The sequence below is a fragment of the Onychostoma macrolepis genome, chromosome 25 (genome assembly GCF_012432095.1).
Source record: "Onychostoma macrolepis isolate SWU-2019 chromosome 25, ASM1243209v1, whole genome shotgun sequence".
Taxonomy (NCBI): domain Eukaryota; kingdom Metazoa; phylum Chordata; class Actinopteri; order Cypriniformes; family Cyprinidae; genus Onychostoma; species Onychostoma macrolepis.
Genome location: NC_081179.1, coordinates 22,038,921 through 22,058,942, shown reverse-complemented (window position 1 = coordinate 22,058,942; position 20,022 = coordinate 22,038,921). Strand labels below are relative to the sequence as shown.

The 20,022-nt window shown below is 38.3% G+C and overlaps 1 protein-coding gene across 1 annotated transcript in view; it reads right to left on the bottom strand.

The window, feature by feature from the left end:
• ano3 (anoctamin 3) overlaps window positions 1–20,022 on the bottom strand; it is an 85,842-nt gene that overhangs the window by 45,752 nt on the left and 20,068 nt on the right. The window contains 6 exon segments of the mRNA XM_058767104.1: window positions 374–508; window positions 897–941; window positions 1,029–1,129; window positions 4,112–4,267; window positions 4,637–4,767; window positions 8,915–9,112. Of these exon segments, the coding sequence (XP_058623087.1) occupies window positions 374–508; window positions 897–941; window positions 1,029–1,129; window positions 4,112–4,267; window positions 4,637–4,767; window positions 8,915–9,112 (766 nt within the window).

Genomic DNA, 20,022 nt, shown 5'->3' with positions numbered 1-20,022 from the left:
ACGTCAGCAACCAGTGACTCAAACATTCACAAATAGTCATCAGGTTCAAGTACATCAAGTACGTGGTCTGAAAGTGCCTCCATCATAAAATCTGCTCTAAAAGGGTCAGCTGAGGCTAAAACCTGTGGTTGACACTATAAGTCCCTTGAGCTCATGGGTGGATGAAGGTTGCAGGATTGTGGTTTCAGCTTCAGTTAGCAAACCATGGCTGAAATGTATATGAGGCCATGGCTATTTAATTGCAGTATCATATTTCCAGAAAGCAAAAGGTGCCTTGCAATGACTTTTTTTTTCTGTATACATAAAGTATATGAGTTTTTTTCTGAGAAGACATGGGATTTGGTTATAACAAGGTCATGGATGAGGGACTTACTGGTGCATTCTGGTCCTGCTGAAGGGGGCGGTGTAGCAGTCAGTTTCCTCCAGGTCTGGTAACGCCTCTTTATCCAGTTTCATGGGGTTTCTGGGCAGCCAGCTCTTCAACTGACGAAATCTCAAATGAAATCGACTGTAGACATACCTTTGCATTAGCATTTCTCAAAAGTAAAATATTATCTCCAACGAGCAGACTAAAATAGAGTTATTAATGGTAGTTTCTGCATTTCACACTCACAGTCACTTCTAGAATTTAATTCTTTTCTGATGCAAATTAAATCAAGCTTGATTAACTCAGAGGTGATTTCGTCCCCTGAGACGCACAACAAATATTGGGCTAATTAACTCTATAAAATCTTTATCCCCACAGCTAAAGTCTGACTCAAAAATTAAATTTCAAGAAAATGAAGAAAATTGAGGTACTGAAGAGGCTTTTGACTTTAATTAAAACAAAATGAAATCATTGAATATCAGCCAAATATGTGTAAACACAGAACAGTAAGAACTTTGTAATATCCTACCTGCCCATAGTTTTTTTCTTCCAGTCTGTGAAGTAACACTTTTTCCTATAAAAATGTAAATCACGCAGTCACAATGCATTCCCATACAGTACAGTATGAAGTGTAGTACAGTATGGGGACAGTGATCTCTACCTGAAGGGCATTCTAATGTTCATCTGCTCCGCATATTTACACAGTGTGTCCCACGGCGCATGAATCTTCACAAACATGATATCACCGTTTGTTAATGAGGGCTGTAAAAGTGAAAAACAAATCAATATTGGCATATAACAGACATATAATCAGTTGTAATGATTTTATAATATTGGGATTTCAGGTTTTTGAGCAGACTGTTTTCAAAAATAATCATATAAATTCTACATTTTTTAAAAAATGTATCCGTATAAATTTTTGTTCATTTTATGAGGTTTGTCATTTTTACAACTCTAAATGTCTAAATACATTTCGGATTTTTTAGCAATAAACATTTAAATTAAACGGGAAAAGTAATACAATTATAATTCAAAATGTTGTGCAATTGTTGTGAGTTACAGTCTATAGACTTTTCATAGAAGTCTGATCTCATGTTACTTAGAATGAGAACTATTCAATTTGTGATCTAAAATATTAAAGATAAAATAAAATAAAATTAGCATCATATGAAAAGTAGCTAGTTTTGTGTACAACCTTGTTACAACATGATTTCTCCTATTAAAACAGATGCAAGATACAAAGGAATGATCTCATTTGGGCTCATTCTATATAGCAGGAATTAAATTTGTATTATATTGTCACAAATCCGGTTTATGAACTTCCGTTCATTCACCACAAGAGGTCGCTCTTCCATCATATTGACTCTTGCACTACACTAACTGTTGCACTTCACCCCGGACTACATGACACACACACACACACACACACAGCTGAATGCACTGATTACACAGCTGATTCCCATCAGACATGCTACATAAACCATGGACTTCCTCTTTCTCACTGCCGAGTATTGTTTAGCGTTTATCGCAGTCATAGCTGATAGCGACTTTACGGAGCCATTCCTAGTTTCATTGTCTTAGTTTTGCCTAGCCTGTTTACCTGTGTTTTGATTCTTGGTTTTGTATTTTTGGATTGCCCTATTGTTTTGGTGTTTGGACTCCGTTTGCCCCTGCCTGGACTATTGCTCGTGTACTCGGATTACCCCTCTTGTCAAGCCCTTTGGATATTGTTCGCCGATCGACGACCCACGCATGCTCTTGGAATACTCGTGTCTTGCCCTCAACATATCTGTTTACTGATGTTTGACCCTGCCTGTGTTTGACTATGTTTCTAAATGAAAGCTTGCACATGGATCCGCACGCCTCACGTCTCGTCGGCTCCATCACATATATAATGTATTAGAAATATGACTAAAATATGATTCTAATTAAAAATCCACACATGGTTCTAAACTAGCCCCTACTAAATGATCATTCAGTCTACAACCACTTGTTATCCAATTAAGTGTAACTAGTGGGAACAATGTTCTGAGACTTTTATTAAAGAGAACATAAATGTTAATGTAATATAAACTTAATAAATGAATAAACAAACAAATAAAAGCATGTGTTATTTAGTTTGAGATTAATTGGTTACGCATCTAATTTCATTGATACCCAATTAACCCTTAAGCTCTCTCCAGCTGACCCCACTGCACTTTTCCTTCATTTTTAAAAATGTTCACTTCATCTCAGGGACATGAGACTCTGTGACCTTTCCTAAATAATCTAAAAACACACAACAAATCTGGACTTGATTTGGTTGTTATAAAGGTGTGTAAATCTCATACACACACACGCACACATGCACACACACACACACACACACACACACACACACACACACACACAAACAACACAACACTACACAAACACACCACACACCCCAAAAATACATTTTTTTATTTATTTTAGAATGTTCAAATATATATATTCACAAAATATATATCATAAAGTTCTGAGGAGAAGTTGAAGCATCGAGAAAAATGAAGTGAAAATGAAATGAGTCCCTATGGACCTCTACTGGATATATGTGGCCATTGCACTTTCTTTCTTTAACTGTAATTCCTAAAGTTTTTCCACTAACCTACAGATGGTAGTATTCTATCCCTAACACATAGAACAATGTCCAAAAACAATTTAGATTTAATTTAGATCATCTTTAAAGAATAATTTTTAATTTGCCAGTTGATGGTGTAGTTGAGTAATTATGCAGTAAATAGGTAAAAAAGTACCAAATATCCACGAAAACACATCATGAATGTAAAGTTGAGAAGTAAACGAAAAAAATTATATATAGTTTGTAATATTAAAAATGTATATTTCTTTATGCAATCACTCTCTAAATGTCTGGGGTCTATATGACCCCAAGGAAGAAAATCATAAACCTGACTAAAGGAGAGCTTAAGGGTTAAACAAAAAAAAAAAAACTGTTTTGTTCATCTTTTTAAGTATCAAAACTTATTTGGATCTGTGTAAAGTAAAGCTTGGAAAAAGGTGAATCTTATTGTACTGTATGTTTCGACATGACAAACACACCTCCAGAAGAGCTGTATAGGTAAAAAATAGTACAACTAATGCTGAAGTTGTGCTACAGTAAAAAATGGTATGACAGATCTGGGAGAAGAAATGTAGGTTTGATAAAGTAGAGTTCAGGTGTTCAGCGACCAATATAGAACATTAAGAGTTACCTAAGAAAACCACATAAGACACATAAACTTTTTTTATGAAGAGTTTTAGACTGACATTAGGTCTGTTCTAAAACTCATCAGCATAAGCTGTGACATATCAAATACTGTTTCTGGGCCACTACTTGTTTCAGTTGAGAATACATTTTTGTCTGTATTTTTACATTTAGTAGAATATTAAGTAGTAGCATGCTAACATCAGACTCTGTATGAATCAATTGTGAGTGAAGTCTCCTGACTTTCCGTCACATTAGAAGTGCTATTTGTGTGCTGTGCAGAGTTGACTATGAAGACTTTTTCTTCTGAGGTTTCATTTCAGACAGGATGCATTAGAAGGCAGCAGCAAGTCAGTTCACTTTGGAACAGAGCTAGTGTCTATTTTCTGCTGGCATTCAAAAGCTGCCAAAATAACCTTGATCGTTCTATTCTGTGATCTTTCCTTAAGGGCAAAATAATCAATCCAAACAAATGTCCATTAAAATACCACTGTCATCTAGTGAAAGATTTTGTTCTGTACCTCCTTCTCCAGCATTAGCCCTTCAGCCCGCAGGTTCCTCTCAAATGTGCACCTCTTCTCCACCTGAGGGCTGGATTTCTTATAGACTAATATATAGTCAATGCGCTTCTTCCCATCTCTAAACATCAATCCTGAGGGGTTTTCTAGATTGTTCCCCTGAAAACGAATCAGAGCATTTCATTAGATTTTATTAGAAAATATGAAACAATAATTCTGTTAAGTTTTAGTCCTTAAATATTTAAGCCGTGGGTTTACTCAGGTATGTCAAAATCCACTTTTGAGGTATGATTGCGATTTATGTTGTACTTTTCTTAAATCCCATTAGAATTTCCTGAGGGAAGGCTTGTAAATTGACATCAATGAACATTTTGATATGTTGCTGCAACATTTAATTGTGAGGAAGAAAAAAAAAAAAACAAGGCACTTATTAAAGGGAGCTACTCAAGATCTGATTTAATTCATCATCAAACATAGACCTTGAAGCTGGGTTGGCAGTACTCAGCAGGTAAGGGACAGATGTTGTACCTTTATGGAGTCTGTGCGGGCCTCTAGCTTTGCTCTGGACACAGGCTTCTGCTGGACGAGGAACGTTTCATCTGTTTTAGTCTCAGACTCCCCCACCTCCTTCTCTTCCATGTAGACATCCTGACTAGTGTCTGTCCAAGAGAGAAACACTTTTTAAAGAGATTAACTCTTTAAAATTAAATGCTGATGAATATGGATGTGCAAATTATCAGCTGTTTTCTAATTTATTCCTAGTCTAAAGGTCATTGCACACTGAGTCCAAAATTTTCGTATGCGTTTTTTTCGTATTCGTAATCCTAAAAATTCGTCACGCACAGAAACCTTGCACACTGAGTCCGATGCGTATTAATTAATCCGTTGTGAAACAATTTGCAAAACAGTAGCCTAAATGGAGTCTTCAAGCATTGAGGATGATTTTGTTGTTCTCTCGCTTCTTTAAAAAAATAAATGAAAGGAAATATTGGGTCCATCCAATCCTGAGATATAGAGAGGACGGAGAGTTCCCCCTTCTTATTAAGGAGCAGTGGGATTATCACGGGGACTCAAAGTTTACTTCAGGATGTCAGTGGCTCAGTTTGATGCTTTGCTAGCGATACTAGAGCCACGTATTAAAAAGAAGACCACCAATTTCTGTGAACTCCGTGTGCAAGGATCTATATACAGTGCTTTGTGCTGCGAGACGAAGTGTATAAACTTAACAATCGCCATTCTGGATTGTGGCGTTCGCTTGTACGGTGGCTTTGAACTGTCAAACTCTCAAAATGCTTGCTACTGATGCGAAAAACGCAAAAAAATCTAACCCGATCCGAATTTTTTTTATGACCTTAAAGGTCATTGCACACTGACTCTGAAATTTTTGCATACATTTTTCCGTATTCCCCATCCTTTCCTATCAAAATGCATGCTACGAATGCGAAAACACAGAAAATCGAACCTGATCCAATTTTTTTTTTTTTGACGGACGAAAGTTTTGGAGGCAGTGTGCAAACGTGATTGACAAAACATGAGGTCGTATTTATTTTTTAACGTGCGAAAATCTCGGATAAAAAAAATTCGGACATTTAGTCTTGTGTACAATGCCTGCTATAGATTTTATCATGTTTACTTGGCTATGGGATTCATAGCCTCATACTTCTAGAGGCATACAGCGCTTGTGAAACTGTCAGTGAGACTGGGAATAACTTTCTTCGGGTATTATAGACTTAATTGGATTTGACAGGTTGGATTTCGCTTGACAAAGGGCTTTGAATTCAAGCAACGAGCCTTTAAATTTCTGCTAACACAAAGTTAGTGCTTTCATCACCAATATTTGTCCACTTTTATCTTCTGTGTTCTGAGATTACTGCTGACCGCTGCAGCCAGTAACCCTCATTAGCTCTACAGGTGTTTAGACAAGACAGCTTGTTCCAAGTGCTGCACAAGGTTCTTAGTGAAGATGCTGGAAGCATTTCCAAGTGCTGACATTGCCGGACTCCTCTAAGAAAAGCATTACATTTTCCCTTGAGTTTAGTACCACCCACTAATGGCCATCATTTTGATACAACATTCCTGCCAGGAGATCTTTTAGCAAAAGCACCTGACCTGATGAGGTCAACACAATTGTAGAATGAATAATGGATAATGAGATGGTCCTTTTTAAGCCAGCTGATTTTCATAGTTATTCTGTGGCTGTGGCCACATGCATACAGAGAAAATTAAGGTCAAGTCACCTTTATTTACCTATATCTCATCTCAGTCGTGGTATTGAGGGTGGAAGAGAGCGCTGGTCATTCACTCCCCCACATACAATCCCTGCTGGACCTGAGACTCGAACCCACAACCTTTGGGTTATAAGCCCAACTCTATAGCCATTAAGCCATGACTGCCCCTGTACCAGAGTACAAGAGGCTTTTAGAGCAAGTTACCCCAACTAAGGACTGTTGGACACCACTTTTCCAATCAGTTCCTTGGTTCCAAAGTTTGGCTGTTCTCTGCTATTAAGTCACTCACCCCGCATATATCAAGCTCTGCCTCATGTCAGTGAGACGAGAGCAAGCCTTTGATACCTTTGATCATTCGACAGCATGGTGACTAGGAGGACTACCTCTTGTGCCCCAGTACCCTCCGAGGAGGGGGCAGACACTACGCAGTGCTGTGCAGAGAACTCATTGGGAACTGCTGCCTCCACAAAACACAGAATGTGGCGGGTTTAACAAGATAGCCCTTTGAGGGCATTGAGGAAGAAAGAGCACATAATGTTGCAATAGGGTCTGGCTGCAGACATGCATATTCAGACTTACACTCTCAGACACCTGCACTTCCGCAAGTAACGTCACTTGCAGTCTTTTATTTTTTATTGCCTGTGTTGCCAAGACGCTGTGGTGGTTAAACGATTTAAACTAATTTAGTACTATAAAGTACAGAGTCTTGCAAGTCATCTGTAGGAGAAAAAGACCCGCAAATCCATGGACACAGAACAGCAGGATATGAACAAAATTTGCAAAGTCTCTCATTAAGCACTTTTAAACCTCCCGTAGAAAACCATAAATACTTAATATGGCTTAATGTGTTAAGATGTGCTATAAAGAGATCAAATTCAATATACAGTTTATTAATATGATGTATATGTAGCCTATATAGTGCTTTCCTCATATACCGTAAAACGTGGCATAATGTGGCATAACGGACTAAGATTATAAAGACCAAACTCAATATGCTTCTCTTCATAATTAATATGTACAGAAAGCAGGTGAGCCCAAAATAAATGCTACGTGCAAGGTTTAGAGTTTTCCCATTTAGAATAAACTGTCAGTACACATAGCAAGGTTTTATTTGAATTATATAATAAATAAAAAGAAAACATAGAATAGAAAAATAATAGGCCTAGAGCAAGCTAGTTTTAGAGACCTTTTTTTTTTTTTTTTTTGCTTTTTGTTAACTGTATAATAAATAAAAAGAAAACAAATAGATTGATTACAAAAATAATAGAGAAGCTAGTGTTAGTCAGTGTTAATAACAGTCTTAGTCTGTTATTATGCCACATTAAGCGTTTTGCTGTATGGGAGGAAAAGTGAAAGTTTGCTTGTTGTCTTCATGGCCAAATGCTAGCCTTGTAGTACATTAAATTAATAAACTATATATCAAATTTGATCTTTTAATAGCACTATCTTAACACATTAAGTGTTCATGGTTTTCTACGGGAGGTTTAAAAGCACTTAATAAGAGACTTTGCACATTGCGTTCATATCCTGCTGTTCTGTGGCCATGGATTTGTGTGTCTTTTTCCCCTACAGATGACTTGCAAGACCCTGTACTTTATAGCACTAAATTAGTTTTAATCGTTTAACCACCACAGTGTCTTGTCTCCATTGGCCATTGGTCTCCAATTTTTGTGGATTGCAAGTGACCTCGCAGGTAGCGAAGTGTGACATACTCTCCCTCGAGGGGGCTTGCCCTCAGGACCCTGAACGCCTCAGCATCAGGGCTGAACTTATCTGGCAGACCAGGAGGTCCAGCTCTCAACTGGGCTGCTGAGACAGATTTAACCACAGGTGCAGCTTCATGGCAGCCATACCAGCCACCGAACGGTCAATCGTGCAGGTCATTTGCGTTGAGGTCAGCGGCCCGACAGAGTTCAGATGGGATGTTGGTGTACTGTGATGCCCCAGCCAATCATAATAGATTTAACTTTACATGCTCTGTCTGGAGGGTAATGATGGTCCTCTCCAGGACGAGCCAATTCCCATGCTCTGTCAGTCCCATGATAGATGAGCAATTAGTCATCATGGGTTGACAAAGCGAGTCGAATAAGGCTGCTCCCAGGACCTCAATAACTTGTTGTGGAGATCCTGGAAGACAGAAAGCCGCCTACGAGGAGGATGCGTGCTTTGACTGGATGGAAAACATTTGTCTAAAATAATGTGGGACACTTCCAGTTCTTCCTCAGGCCAATTCTAACCGAGTTTGTCTACAGCACGAGTTAACACATCAGTTAAATCCTCATAGTCAGTGGAGTGAGGGACTGTGTGTGTCTTTAATCTCTGTGTGGAAACATCACCCCGTTCAACATTTAACTCCACAGAACAAGATGCAGCCAGTATCATGTCCTCATACAGACCGAAAGAAATCGCAGAGTATGTAAAATACTTATACATAATCATGGGATTGTGTTGGTATTACCTTATCTTACAATGAAAGCCCAAAGCATTTCATGAGGCAAGCTTTCTTATCATGTTAATAGGTCAGTTTGCTAACTACAAGCATACTAAAACACAAAGACAAAAGTTTACTAGTGCTTACCTGTGGAAGGAGGTGTGATTTGTGTGCAGGAGGCACTGACGCTGTGAGGGTATGTTTTGGGTTTAGGACTCAGAGGCACAGAGAGGAAGTGATTGAGGTTCTGAGGATGTGTCTGACTCTGAGCCAGACATGGCAAACTGCGGCGAGACGATTTTAGCGTTTTCTCCTTCAAAATTTCACTGATACTGTTGTGCATACCTGCTGGGAGAGAAACGGAGAAAGACATAAATGAGACAACATATTAAAAATATGAACATTTCCACTTTGAAAATACAAAAATATGACATTAGATTATCTTTAAAAAGGCATTTTCAGCTCTGTTGTCCATGTCTCAAGAGTCAGTGACATCTGTATTTGAGACAAATACTTGTTTGTAATGTAATGCAATATAGTACCAGTGAAACTCATTTACGTTATCAAATGCAAAGCTATAATGATCACATTAAGGATAACCAGTGTATTACATTTACTTAATTAAATAACTCCTGGAAGCACAGTCAGTCTTTACTGGCTCACAAGGTCATCTAAGGATAAAGGATTTACTAACTACGTTTCAAAACCACGTGGGCCAGATGCTGTTGGCTTTGCAATAGTCACAGAAAGCAGATTCAGAAGAAGCAGTTTTGGTATAATGATTTCCATTGAAGAGTCCATAAACTAGCTGATACAGGATTTTTTTTTAAATAAAACTTTATAATAAGGTTTAATTTGTAACATAAAATGTAACAGTTTATCATTATTAATGTTATAGTTAATAGAAATGCAATTGTTTATTCATTAATTGTTAATTCACAGTGCATTAAATTATGAAAGAATGAATGAATGAATAAGAATCAGCAATGAGATTTAAAAATGCTGTAATAAAAGTTCTGTCATGACAACTCTCAGAGGGATTGGGATGGTAATGCACATGGCAATGTTAATGTATTTGGTCTTGGTGGAACAGATCTGCTGCTGCAGAGCAAGTACTGAGACTTGCTACTGCCAACACATCCACAACATGCTGTTGTGATAAATACTACATCTATACAGGTGGAGCTGGGGAAGGTGGAGGGTTTCTGAAGTGCACTGCGACTGCTACAGCAAGCACTAGCCAAGTATTTGAATGTTGAGCAGTGAGCTCATTGGCTACCGATACAGGAAAGAACCAATCAGCTGTGCCACGTGATAATGATGTCATCATGTCAGATTGAGTTAGACCTATCGGACTGCGCCATCTAGAGTTTCATGCCAGAACTTTGGATTTATTTATTGTTAGTTAAAATTTTGTTTATTGATTAATTCATTAACTATAATGAAAAAAATAACCTTATTTTAAAGTGTTTCTGAAAATCCACGTTTTAACTCATTTTAAAAAATAATGAATTAACTCATTCACCTAAAGATATAATTTTTAAAAGCATAACAACGTCTTTGACCAGAAACATACAACATAATTTTAAAATCTATGTCTCATTTTAATATACAGAAGTATGGTGAATTCTTTTGAAATACTCTATATTCATTTTGCAGCTGCATTTTATATACTAATATGCATGGAATTAATGATAATGTGGCATAGTTCTTATACATTACTTGTATGTAGACTTGCAAAAACAAAAAAAAACATGTTAGACATATTGAAACTATTGATGTTATGACATTGTACTTATTCAGTTGTTGACATATTGAACCTAACAAGAAGCCTAAAGGTCTTTGCACACTGAGTCCAAAATTTTCGCACCTTAAAAAATAAATACGACCTCACGTTGTGTCAATCACGTTTACAAAACTTTTGTCCGTCATAAAAAAAAATCAGATCAGGTTTGATTTTCTGTGTTTGCGCATCTGTAGCATGCATTTTGATAGGAAAGGATGACGAATAAGAAAAAAACGGAAAAACGCACGCAAACATTTCGGACTCAGTATGCAAGGACCTTAACTCTGTCAACATATCGAACCTCTATTCAGTACTCAATTATGTAATAATTCAAAGTCACATAAACTAAATGTTTGAAATGCAATTGCTTTCACATATTACTTTGAAAATGTGGGTGGGACGAGCAGGCTAAGTTGATAAAATATTTAAGGTATTTACCTTAAAGTGAATTTTACATCAGAGAAGTAATGTCAAGGTTTGATTGCTAGGACAATGTTTTACAGCTGCCATTATACTAACAGTGGACAGCAATGCTGATGAAGGCAACATAATCCTCTTGGGAGCAATTTACAGTCGATGAATGTAGTAATATGAGAGGGCTATTCTCAGTGTATACACAGAATGACCCATATGGCCCCTTTAATAAGCCTTTAACAAACCTAGTCTCATGCGTAACAGATTCAAAAGAAGAAATCATCTTTGTTAATGCTAATTTAATATACACTCTGCTGGTTCCCATTAAGATATCTACTGTATAGCATGAATGAATTGAAATAACATTGTGCCGAAACCCACCATAAAAACCAAAACCCTTGAATACAAGAACACCAGAAGCTGCTGTCAAATCTGGATAAATGACTCCACATAACCATTTAATTGAAAACCATCCCACAATGTGATGACAGCATGAACGTCCGATTCAAGGTCACACTGACACACATCCAGTGAAAAAAGCTAATTTGTGAGCCGGTGCCGGAGAGATCGCAGGCTGGGAAAATGTCTGGTCTTCCCCACATGACTGCACAGAGATAGAGCTGATGTGGAATTCCTCTCATTGTGACCTTGTCCATGACGGCTGCATCAATCTAACCCACTCATAACCCATGGCTGGCCTTTTAAATAGAGCTAACATGAAACATGAAGCCATGATTCAGAGTGTAAAACCCAAAGCGCACAGAGAGAGACACACAGAAAGTTCAAACACAAACACATGCAGGACTGAATTAATTAATATTCTCTCACATCTTAAGTACTCAAAATTCAAGGCTCTTGACTCTCAAATGCTCAGCCCTAAAATATCTTCTTTCTGTAGCATCTTGTGATCGAGACTCAAGAGAGAAATACTTTGGGAAAAAAATCTGCTTGTAACCCATTTTGCTGCATAAAAAAGTAGATATTTACTTTCATTTGAAGATGATGTGAATGCTGCTAGCATGAGAACAACTCTCAACCACCAAGATAGGGTGTTATCAGTGGTTATTTTCCATGTTTTGTTATGCGGTTCCTAGAGTGTTGTGTTTGTTTTCTGTACAAGATTCTTAACCACCATTGCACGATGCTTTATTAGAGAAATTAGCTAGCTAGTCATGGCTGTTTCTCAAAACTAATGTAACATGTTCGCACTGCCATCGTTTCAACCACATTAATACAGAACTGTCATTAAAGACATCATGCACAGGCGCTGCAGTAATAACGTCAGGGTTTATAATTCATTTACATGAAACAATAGAAATCCCTTCATTTTTTAATCACTTTGACACATATTGTTTTCAGTCAGCAGCTTTCTCCAGTACACCCAGAACTCCAAAACACTGCTGTAACAACACTGGAATCTGAGGACTGCCTCACTATTTTTGATCCTTGTTGTTTTGTTGAACTATGTGGAGAATGACAGAACTTGCAACCATGGTTGGCTCACCATTTAGGTCCCTCCCCCTGTAAATCTATGGACTTCTTTCTTATTTTACTGTCCATAATTCAAAAGCACACTGCATGATACGAGGCATCATTCACGTTTGTATCGCAAATTGTGTAGGTAAAATAATAACACACATGTACAGTATAAGGCAAAAAGGGCAACAAAAAAAAGATATTAATGAACACAATGCAATGCCTCTTTTCAAGACACATCTGACTCACCTTTTCCCTATGAGAGAAAGGGAGCTTGTTGAATTTTTTAAAACACTGCTATTATTATTATAAAAAAAAAAAAAAAAAAACTCAAAATGTAATTAATCCTGGGTTGCCAGATTTTGACATTTCACACTGAACATAAACTGAACACAGCATGAAAGTTTCTGAGATTGTACAAAACACATGAATATTTAATGAGGTGAGTACTGAGGCAGTTTATGATTGATTGTCTGTTGCAAAACAACAACACAACATTCTAAGGCTGCATTGTTTCCCACTGCATACATTTTGCACATTAAAATCAGTTTTAACCCTGCTTTCTACCAGAGTTAAACAGTGCTAATCCCCTTTTAAAATGAGTCTACAGTGTGAAATTCTGTTTACAACGTGTAAAACTGAACTTACGGGGAAGCGTTTATGTGTGCCCGCAAAACTTTTCTAAAAGATACCTTTTCTAAAAGAATTGTATGTATTCTTTGACAGTTCCAAAATTTAATGAACACAAATAAATCCAAGATGATGGATGATTCAAATGAAAGGTTAATATGTGATAAATAAGCTTTCATTCAATATTTAATTGTACCTATAATTAAATGACAACATGCTATGTCTAACCATAAATTAATTAGTCATGTGGAGCGCTATTTATGTGCCTCTGTACAGCTTTTCAAATTGGCAATTTATGAATCTATGCTTGAATACACTGTAAATCATTTATGGATGTAAGTGATCAGTGTTTGGGACAGTTACTTTTGAAAGTTTTGCATTACAATATTGCATTACTCACTAAAAAGTAACTAATTGCTTTGCTTTACTTTAAAATAATGCGTTATGTTACTTTTGCATTACTTTTTTCTTATCTGACCTGGAATTGTTTGTTTTCTATATAAAAAGTTATATTTTAGCGAAATATTTTGAAGCGAAATGAATAAGCCTCAGGCTGAAGGAAATGTAAATTCATGTCTTTACTATAGAGAACGCATGCTCAAACAAACCCTGTGCTGCCATTCTGGATTACATGAAGAACAGGACACAAGAGAAGAAAGTTCCACACTCCTCACCAATAAAAATGAAACACAAATGTTATGTTAATCTGAACTTAGTCTAGAACTAGCATTTAGTCCAGAACTACAATAAGCATCGTGTTCACACAAGTGCACACAACGTCTCTGCACTTACCCCGATTCCTCTCAACATGGCAACATGACAGCCGTCAGTCAATACATAGGAAAACAAAGTAACTGCTGTTACTTATTTGAAAAAGTAACTTTCTTGTAAATTAAAAATGAATGTTACTTTACTAGTTACTTGGAAAAGTAATCTGAACTCACGTTACTAGTAATGCGTTACCCCCAACGTAATATACCAAATCAATAACATAAAGTAAATGTAAAGTTTGAGGCCTCTAAGGCTCATAAACTATTTTTAGACATATTCACAACACATCTGCATACTTCATAACTGAAGGTTTAATCAGACAGGCTTGTGTGGATGCACATTTCCTTTATAAATGTCTGGTGGGCACAGGTGTTGCGTAGTAAAATTTAGATTTCTCGTTTACACACACGTTCTGCTGAAATGGCTAAGATGACGAGTGTCTCTCTCTCATCAGAATCTATGTAATATCTCCATATTGTCTGTAGAGATGCATCACCACTGCCCAGATTCATTACGCTCCACAGTAACCGCAGCTCCCCACAGGCAGAGAGAATAAGACATAGCCTACCATTAGCTAAACGCAGACTAATTATCTCCTCCGCTTTATCTCGGTTTGGAGATTTCTGTGCAAGAGAAGAGCAGATGGTGCTATGGGCAACATGTGATGATATCACATAAAAAACATTAAACAGTAGTACTCTTTCTATGATGCTCTCATTCCCAATGTTATAGTGTAGATCATTTCTTAATATTCCGGACTAATAAGGATTTCTCAAACTCTGCTGCTCTATGTTTCACGGAAACCTGGCTGAACGACGCCATTCCAGACAGCGCGTTTCATCTGCTGGGCTTTTAGCTGATCACAGCAGATTGCGACGTAGAATCAACGGGGAAATCGCGCGGTGGCGGGACATGCTTCTACATCAGTGAGAGGTGGTGTACAGATGTAACAGGGTTAAAGAAGATGTGCTGTTCAGATCTAGAAGCTCTCTTCATTAACTGTAGGCCTTTCTACTCGCCGCGGGAGTTTTGCTCCTTCATTCTCGTGAGTATTTACATTCCTCCGCAAGCGCATGTGATCTGATCACAGACACAGAACAACAACACTCAGACTCTGTTTTAATAATTCTTGGGGACTTTAATCAAGCAAATCTCTCACGTGAACTGCCAAAATACAGACAGCATGTTACACTGTTACAACACAATAAAGAATGCATATCATTCTGTTCCACAGGCAGCTTTGGGGCTCTCTGATCACTGCCTGGTTCATCTTATACCAACCTACAGGCAAAAACTTAAATCTGCTAAACCTGTGGTGAAGACTGTAAAGAGATGGACCAATGAGACAGAGCGGGTTTTACAAGCCTGTCTCGACCTTACTGATTGGAGTGTTTTTGAAGCTGCTGCCACCAATCTGGACGAGCTCACAGAGACTGTAACTTCATATATCAGTTACTGCGAGGATGTATGCACTCCCACCAGGACTTATGCAACATTCAACAATGATAAGCCATGGTTTACAGCAAAACTCAGACACCTTCGTTAGGCCAAAGAGGACGCCTACAGAAATGGGGACAGAGTCTTGTACAATCAGGCCAGGAACACACTGAATAAGGAGATTAGAGTGGCTAAAAGGACCTACGCTAAAAAGCTGGGAGATCAGTTCACTTCCAATGACTCTGCTTCAGTGTGGAAAGGCCTGAAAGCCATCACCAACTACAGGACACCATCCCCCAGCACTGAGGTGAATCAACAACTTGCTGAAGACCTGAATGAGTTTTATTGTAGATTTGAAACCCCCCACACCCATCCTGACCATCTCTCTACACAACCGTTAACATCTCCAGCAACCCCCCTCTCCCCCACTCCTGTACTTCAGATCAGTGAAGAAGATGTGCGCCAGGTCTTCAGGAAGAACAAGAGAAGGAAGACACCAGGCCCAGACGGCGTGACACCAGCCTGCTTGAAAACCTGTGCTGACCAGCTGGCCCCCATCTTCACACAGATCTTCAACAGATCTCTGGAGTTGTGTGAAGTCCCTTCCTGCTTCAAACGCTCCACCATCATCCCTGTTCCAAAGAGACCCAAGACAACAGGACTTTATGACTACAGACCTGTGGCTCTAACGTCTGTCTTCATGAAGTCATTTGAAAAACTGGTTCTGGCTTATCTGAAGGACATCACTGGACCCCTGCAGTTTGCTTACCGAGCAAACAGGTCCGTGGATGATGCAGTCAACTTGGGACTGCATCACATCCTGCAACACCTGGACAAATCAGGGACTTATGTGAGGATCCTGTTTGTGGACTTTAGTTCGGCCTTCAACACCATCATCCCTACACTCCTCCAGACCAAACTAACCCAGCTCTCTGTCCCTAGCTCTATCTGTCAGTGGATCACCAGCTTTCTGACAGATAGGCAGCAACTAGTGAGACTGGGGAAATTGTCAAATGTCAAACAGCCGCTCCACCAACACTGGTGCCCCTCAGGGATGTGTTCTCTCCCCACTGCTCTTCTCCCTCTACACCAACGACTGCACATCTAAAGACCCCTCTGTCAAGCTCCTGAAGTTTGCAGATGACACCACACTCCTCGGCCTCATCCAGGACTTAAATCCAGGAATTAAAGGAATTAAATCCAGGACGGTGACGAGTCTGCCTACAGACAGGAGGTTACGGAGCTGGCTGTCTGGTGCAGTCTAAACAACCTGGAGCTCAACGTGCTCAAAACAGTGGAGATGATCGTGGACTTTAGGAGAAACCCCCCTGCACTCCCCCCACTCACCATCATGAACAGCACTGTTACTGCAGTGGAGACATTCAAGTTCCTGGGATCCATCATCTCTCATGACCTGAATTGGGACACTCACATCATCTCTATTGTAAAAAAAGCCCAACAAAGGTTGTACTTCCTTCGCCAGCTGAGGAAGTTTAACCTGCCACAGGAGCTGCTGAAACAGTTTTACTCAGCCGTCATTGAGTCTGTCCTGTTCACTTCAATAACTGTCTGGTTTGGCTCAGCTACAAAATCAGGGATCAGAAGACTACAGAGAACGGTTCGGACTGCTGAACGGATTATCGTTTCCCCCCTGCACACCCTTCAAGAACTGTATACATCCAGATTGAGGAAAAGGGCTCAGAAAATCACTCTGGATCCCTCACATCTAAGTCATCCCCTTTTTGAACTTTTGCCATCTGGCCGGTGCTACAGAGCCCCAATTACCAGGGCAGCCAGGCACAAGAACAGTTTCTTCCCCCAGGCAATCCAATTCATGAACAGTTAAATGGAAGCTTATGACACTAAAACAAATTCCTTGCGCAAGCATACATGGCAATAAAAGCTCTTTCTGATTCTGATTCTGATATTGAACTTGTGAGAATAAAGGTGCTTTTTATAGATGCCAATGAATGACAAGTGACAAGTTAATACATTTAGAATATTATTTAGAATAACATCAGGCACTGAATAATTGTCCACAAAATCAATAATAAAAAAAAAAGTTTTGATTGTCATGCTAGCATATAACTGAGCCAGACATCCTACATGTCTGCACATGCTGTTTTAGGAGCAGGTTCTTCTGGTGAACTCATTGTGTAGGTTTATATAAATATATAAAGGCCTATTTGATCCAGATTTTAATCTAGCTCTGAGCTCATACTGGTTTATCAGGAAGAGAAACATAATCCTATGCTTTATATGAAAGTTAAAGTGAAGAATTAAATAAAAATGAGAGTGCAACACAACAATTTCAGTGTGCAACACTATACAAAAATCTTCCAGAAAGGCAGTAATGCAGAGGAACGAAGGAAGACAGACAGACTGCAAAGTGTATTTTGGTTGGATTCAGTCCAGTCTGTTAGCGCTGCAGTTCTGTGTAATCTTATCAAGCACATCTCCACCACCAATTGAAAACGTGAGAAAAAGAAGCGACATAATAAATGTTCCCATAGAAAACAAACACTGCTGTTCGTGCAGTGCCATGCTTGCTGTGCCAGGGGCAAAAATCTGCAATCCTGGATTTATCCAGGGAGGCAAAACCAATAGGACCTTGTGATTGAGTGAGATTATCTGTCTCTCTCTGTGTGTGTGTGTGTGTGTGTGTGCTCCTGCTGCACGCTCACACACGTGCCCCACCTGGACAGTTCGATTCTCAAACCTGCAATTCACCACAATAATAAAGATAAAGTGGTACTCTAAACAGATCAAGAGTCTCGTTGCGTGTAATCCAAGTACAGCTGTGTGCTGTTCACGTTTTTATACAACACGCTGTGAAATGCTACATAGTGTATTCCTGCAGCTATGTATGTGTTTAAAAAATTAAAATTAACCATTTGCCAAAAAAAAAAAAATGCATTTAATATTTTTGATGTTGGCTTACTTTTCATTTTATACCATTATACATTTCAAAATAGTTTCTACTCAGGCAAGTTATGACCCTAGATAATTATACTGCATATAAATATCTCAAGATGACTCACAGTTTAACTTTTAGGTGTTTTGCATTTGCTGCATTTTAAACAGATCCACTGACTGCAATAAATACCATAGAGTTCTCAGCTGCACTATTGAATATTATAAGAAACGACTGGCAGAAGACCGACTATATTTAACAAAATGTGTGGAGAATACTGCATGAATACTGTGCCACATAATGTGAATACTGTATCCCACAATGCAATGTGCTTCCATTTCAAATTGTGACTAATGAACTGGAACTAATGTCAACCTTGACTGAGATCAGCATCTCCGTCATAGCAGTGTGATCTGTAGAATAGTGTATACTGTGTGGTGCTCACTCAGTACACTAGTCTTCTATTCTGAATGTGTAAAAAAAAAAAGTACTTTAGTACCTAAAGTCTATGTAGCATATGCATATATAGAATATGTTGGGTCTCACTTTATATTAGGTGGCCTTAACTACTATGTACTTACATTTAAATTAATCATTTGATACAATGCACTTATTGTGTACATACATATTTATACATTGTACTTATATTTAAAAAAAATACCTATATGTAGTTACATCTGCAATTCATTTCTGTAATTACATTTATAATTACACTGTTAACCCATCCCTTACACCTTAACCCACGCTTAAACGTACCCATACCACCAAACCTGTCCCTAACCTTACCCGTATCACACCTCAATAGCAGCAGAAGTGTTTTGCAATACAGTATGAACACAATAAGTACATTGTACTTATTTTTTGATGTAAGTACATAGTAGTTAAGGCCACCTAATATAAAGTGTAACCATATGTTGTACTGCCTTCAATACATACTGATTATAAACTTGGGTCCCTTATATTAAGTTGCCTTAACTACTATGTACTTACATACATAGTGTACTTATTGTGTTCATATTGTATTGCAAAACACTTTTGCTGCTATTGATTTGGATATGGGTAAGGTTAGGGACTTGTGGGTTAATTTGTAAGAGATGGGTCCACTTTAGACATTCTATTAACAGTAAGTAACTTTGCAACTACAAGGGTGGGTTAAGTTGTAAGAGATGGGTCAACAGTGTAATTATAAATGTAATTACAGAAATTAATTGCAGCTGTAAACATGCAGCTATTTTTTTAATATAAGTACACTGTAAAAACATGTATGTACACAATAAGTGCATTGTACCACATGATTAATTTTAATGTAAATACATAGTAGTTAAGGCCACCTAATATAAAGTAGGACCTAAACTTGTAACACAACACACACACACACACACACACACACACACATATTGTGTGTTATTGACAGGCTTCGTGAAATACAGCCAAATGTCATGTGAGGACAGCTGTTGAACAAAATGACGAATGCAGCTGGATTAGTGTTGATATAATGCATGTAGAGCTGAGCTAAGATCTAGAATATGGCTAGACTATGATTGATGGCATTATTTTTTTCATTCTACTGTAACCAAAAAAGGAAAAGAAAGATGCAATGCTATCTGAAAAGCAGATGAGAGCTACAGAACAAAATAAGTATTTAGGAAAAAAGTTTAAAAAAAATACAAGTTGAAATAAAGAGCTTTCCTTGCTTGAGGGAAACAAGAGAGTGAACAGAGTGAAGGAAATGAGGTCAGTGGGTTTGCCCGTCTTCCCTATCTGAAAACCTTGCATAATTCATCTTTGGTTCCCCACCACTCTCGGCACACAGGAGTTTTGCATCGC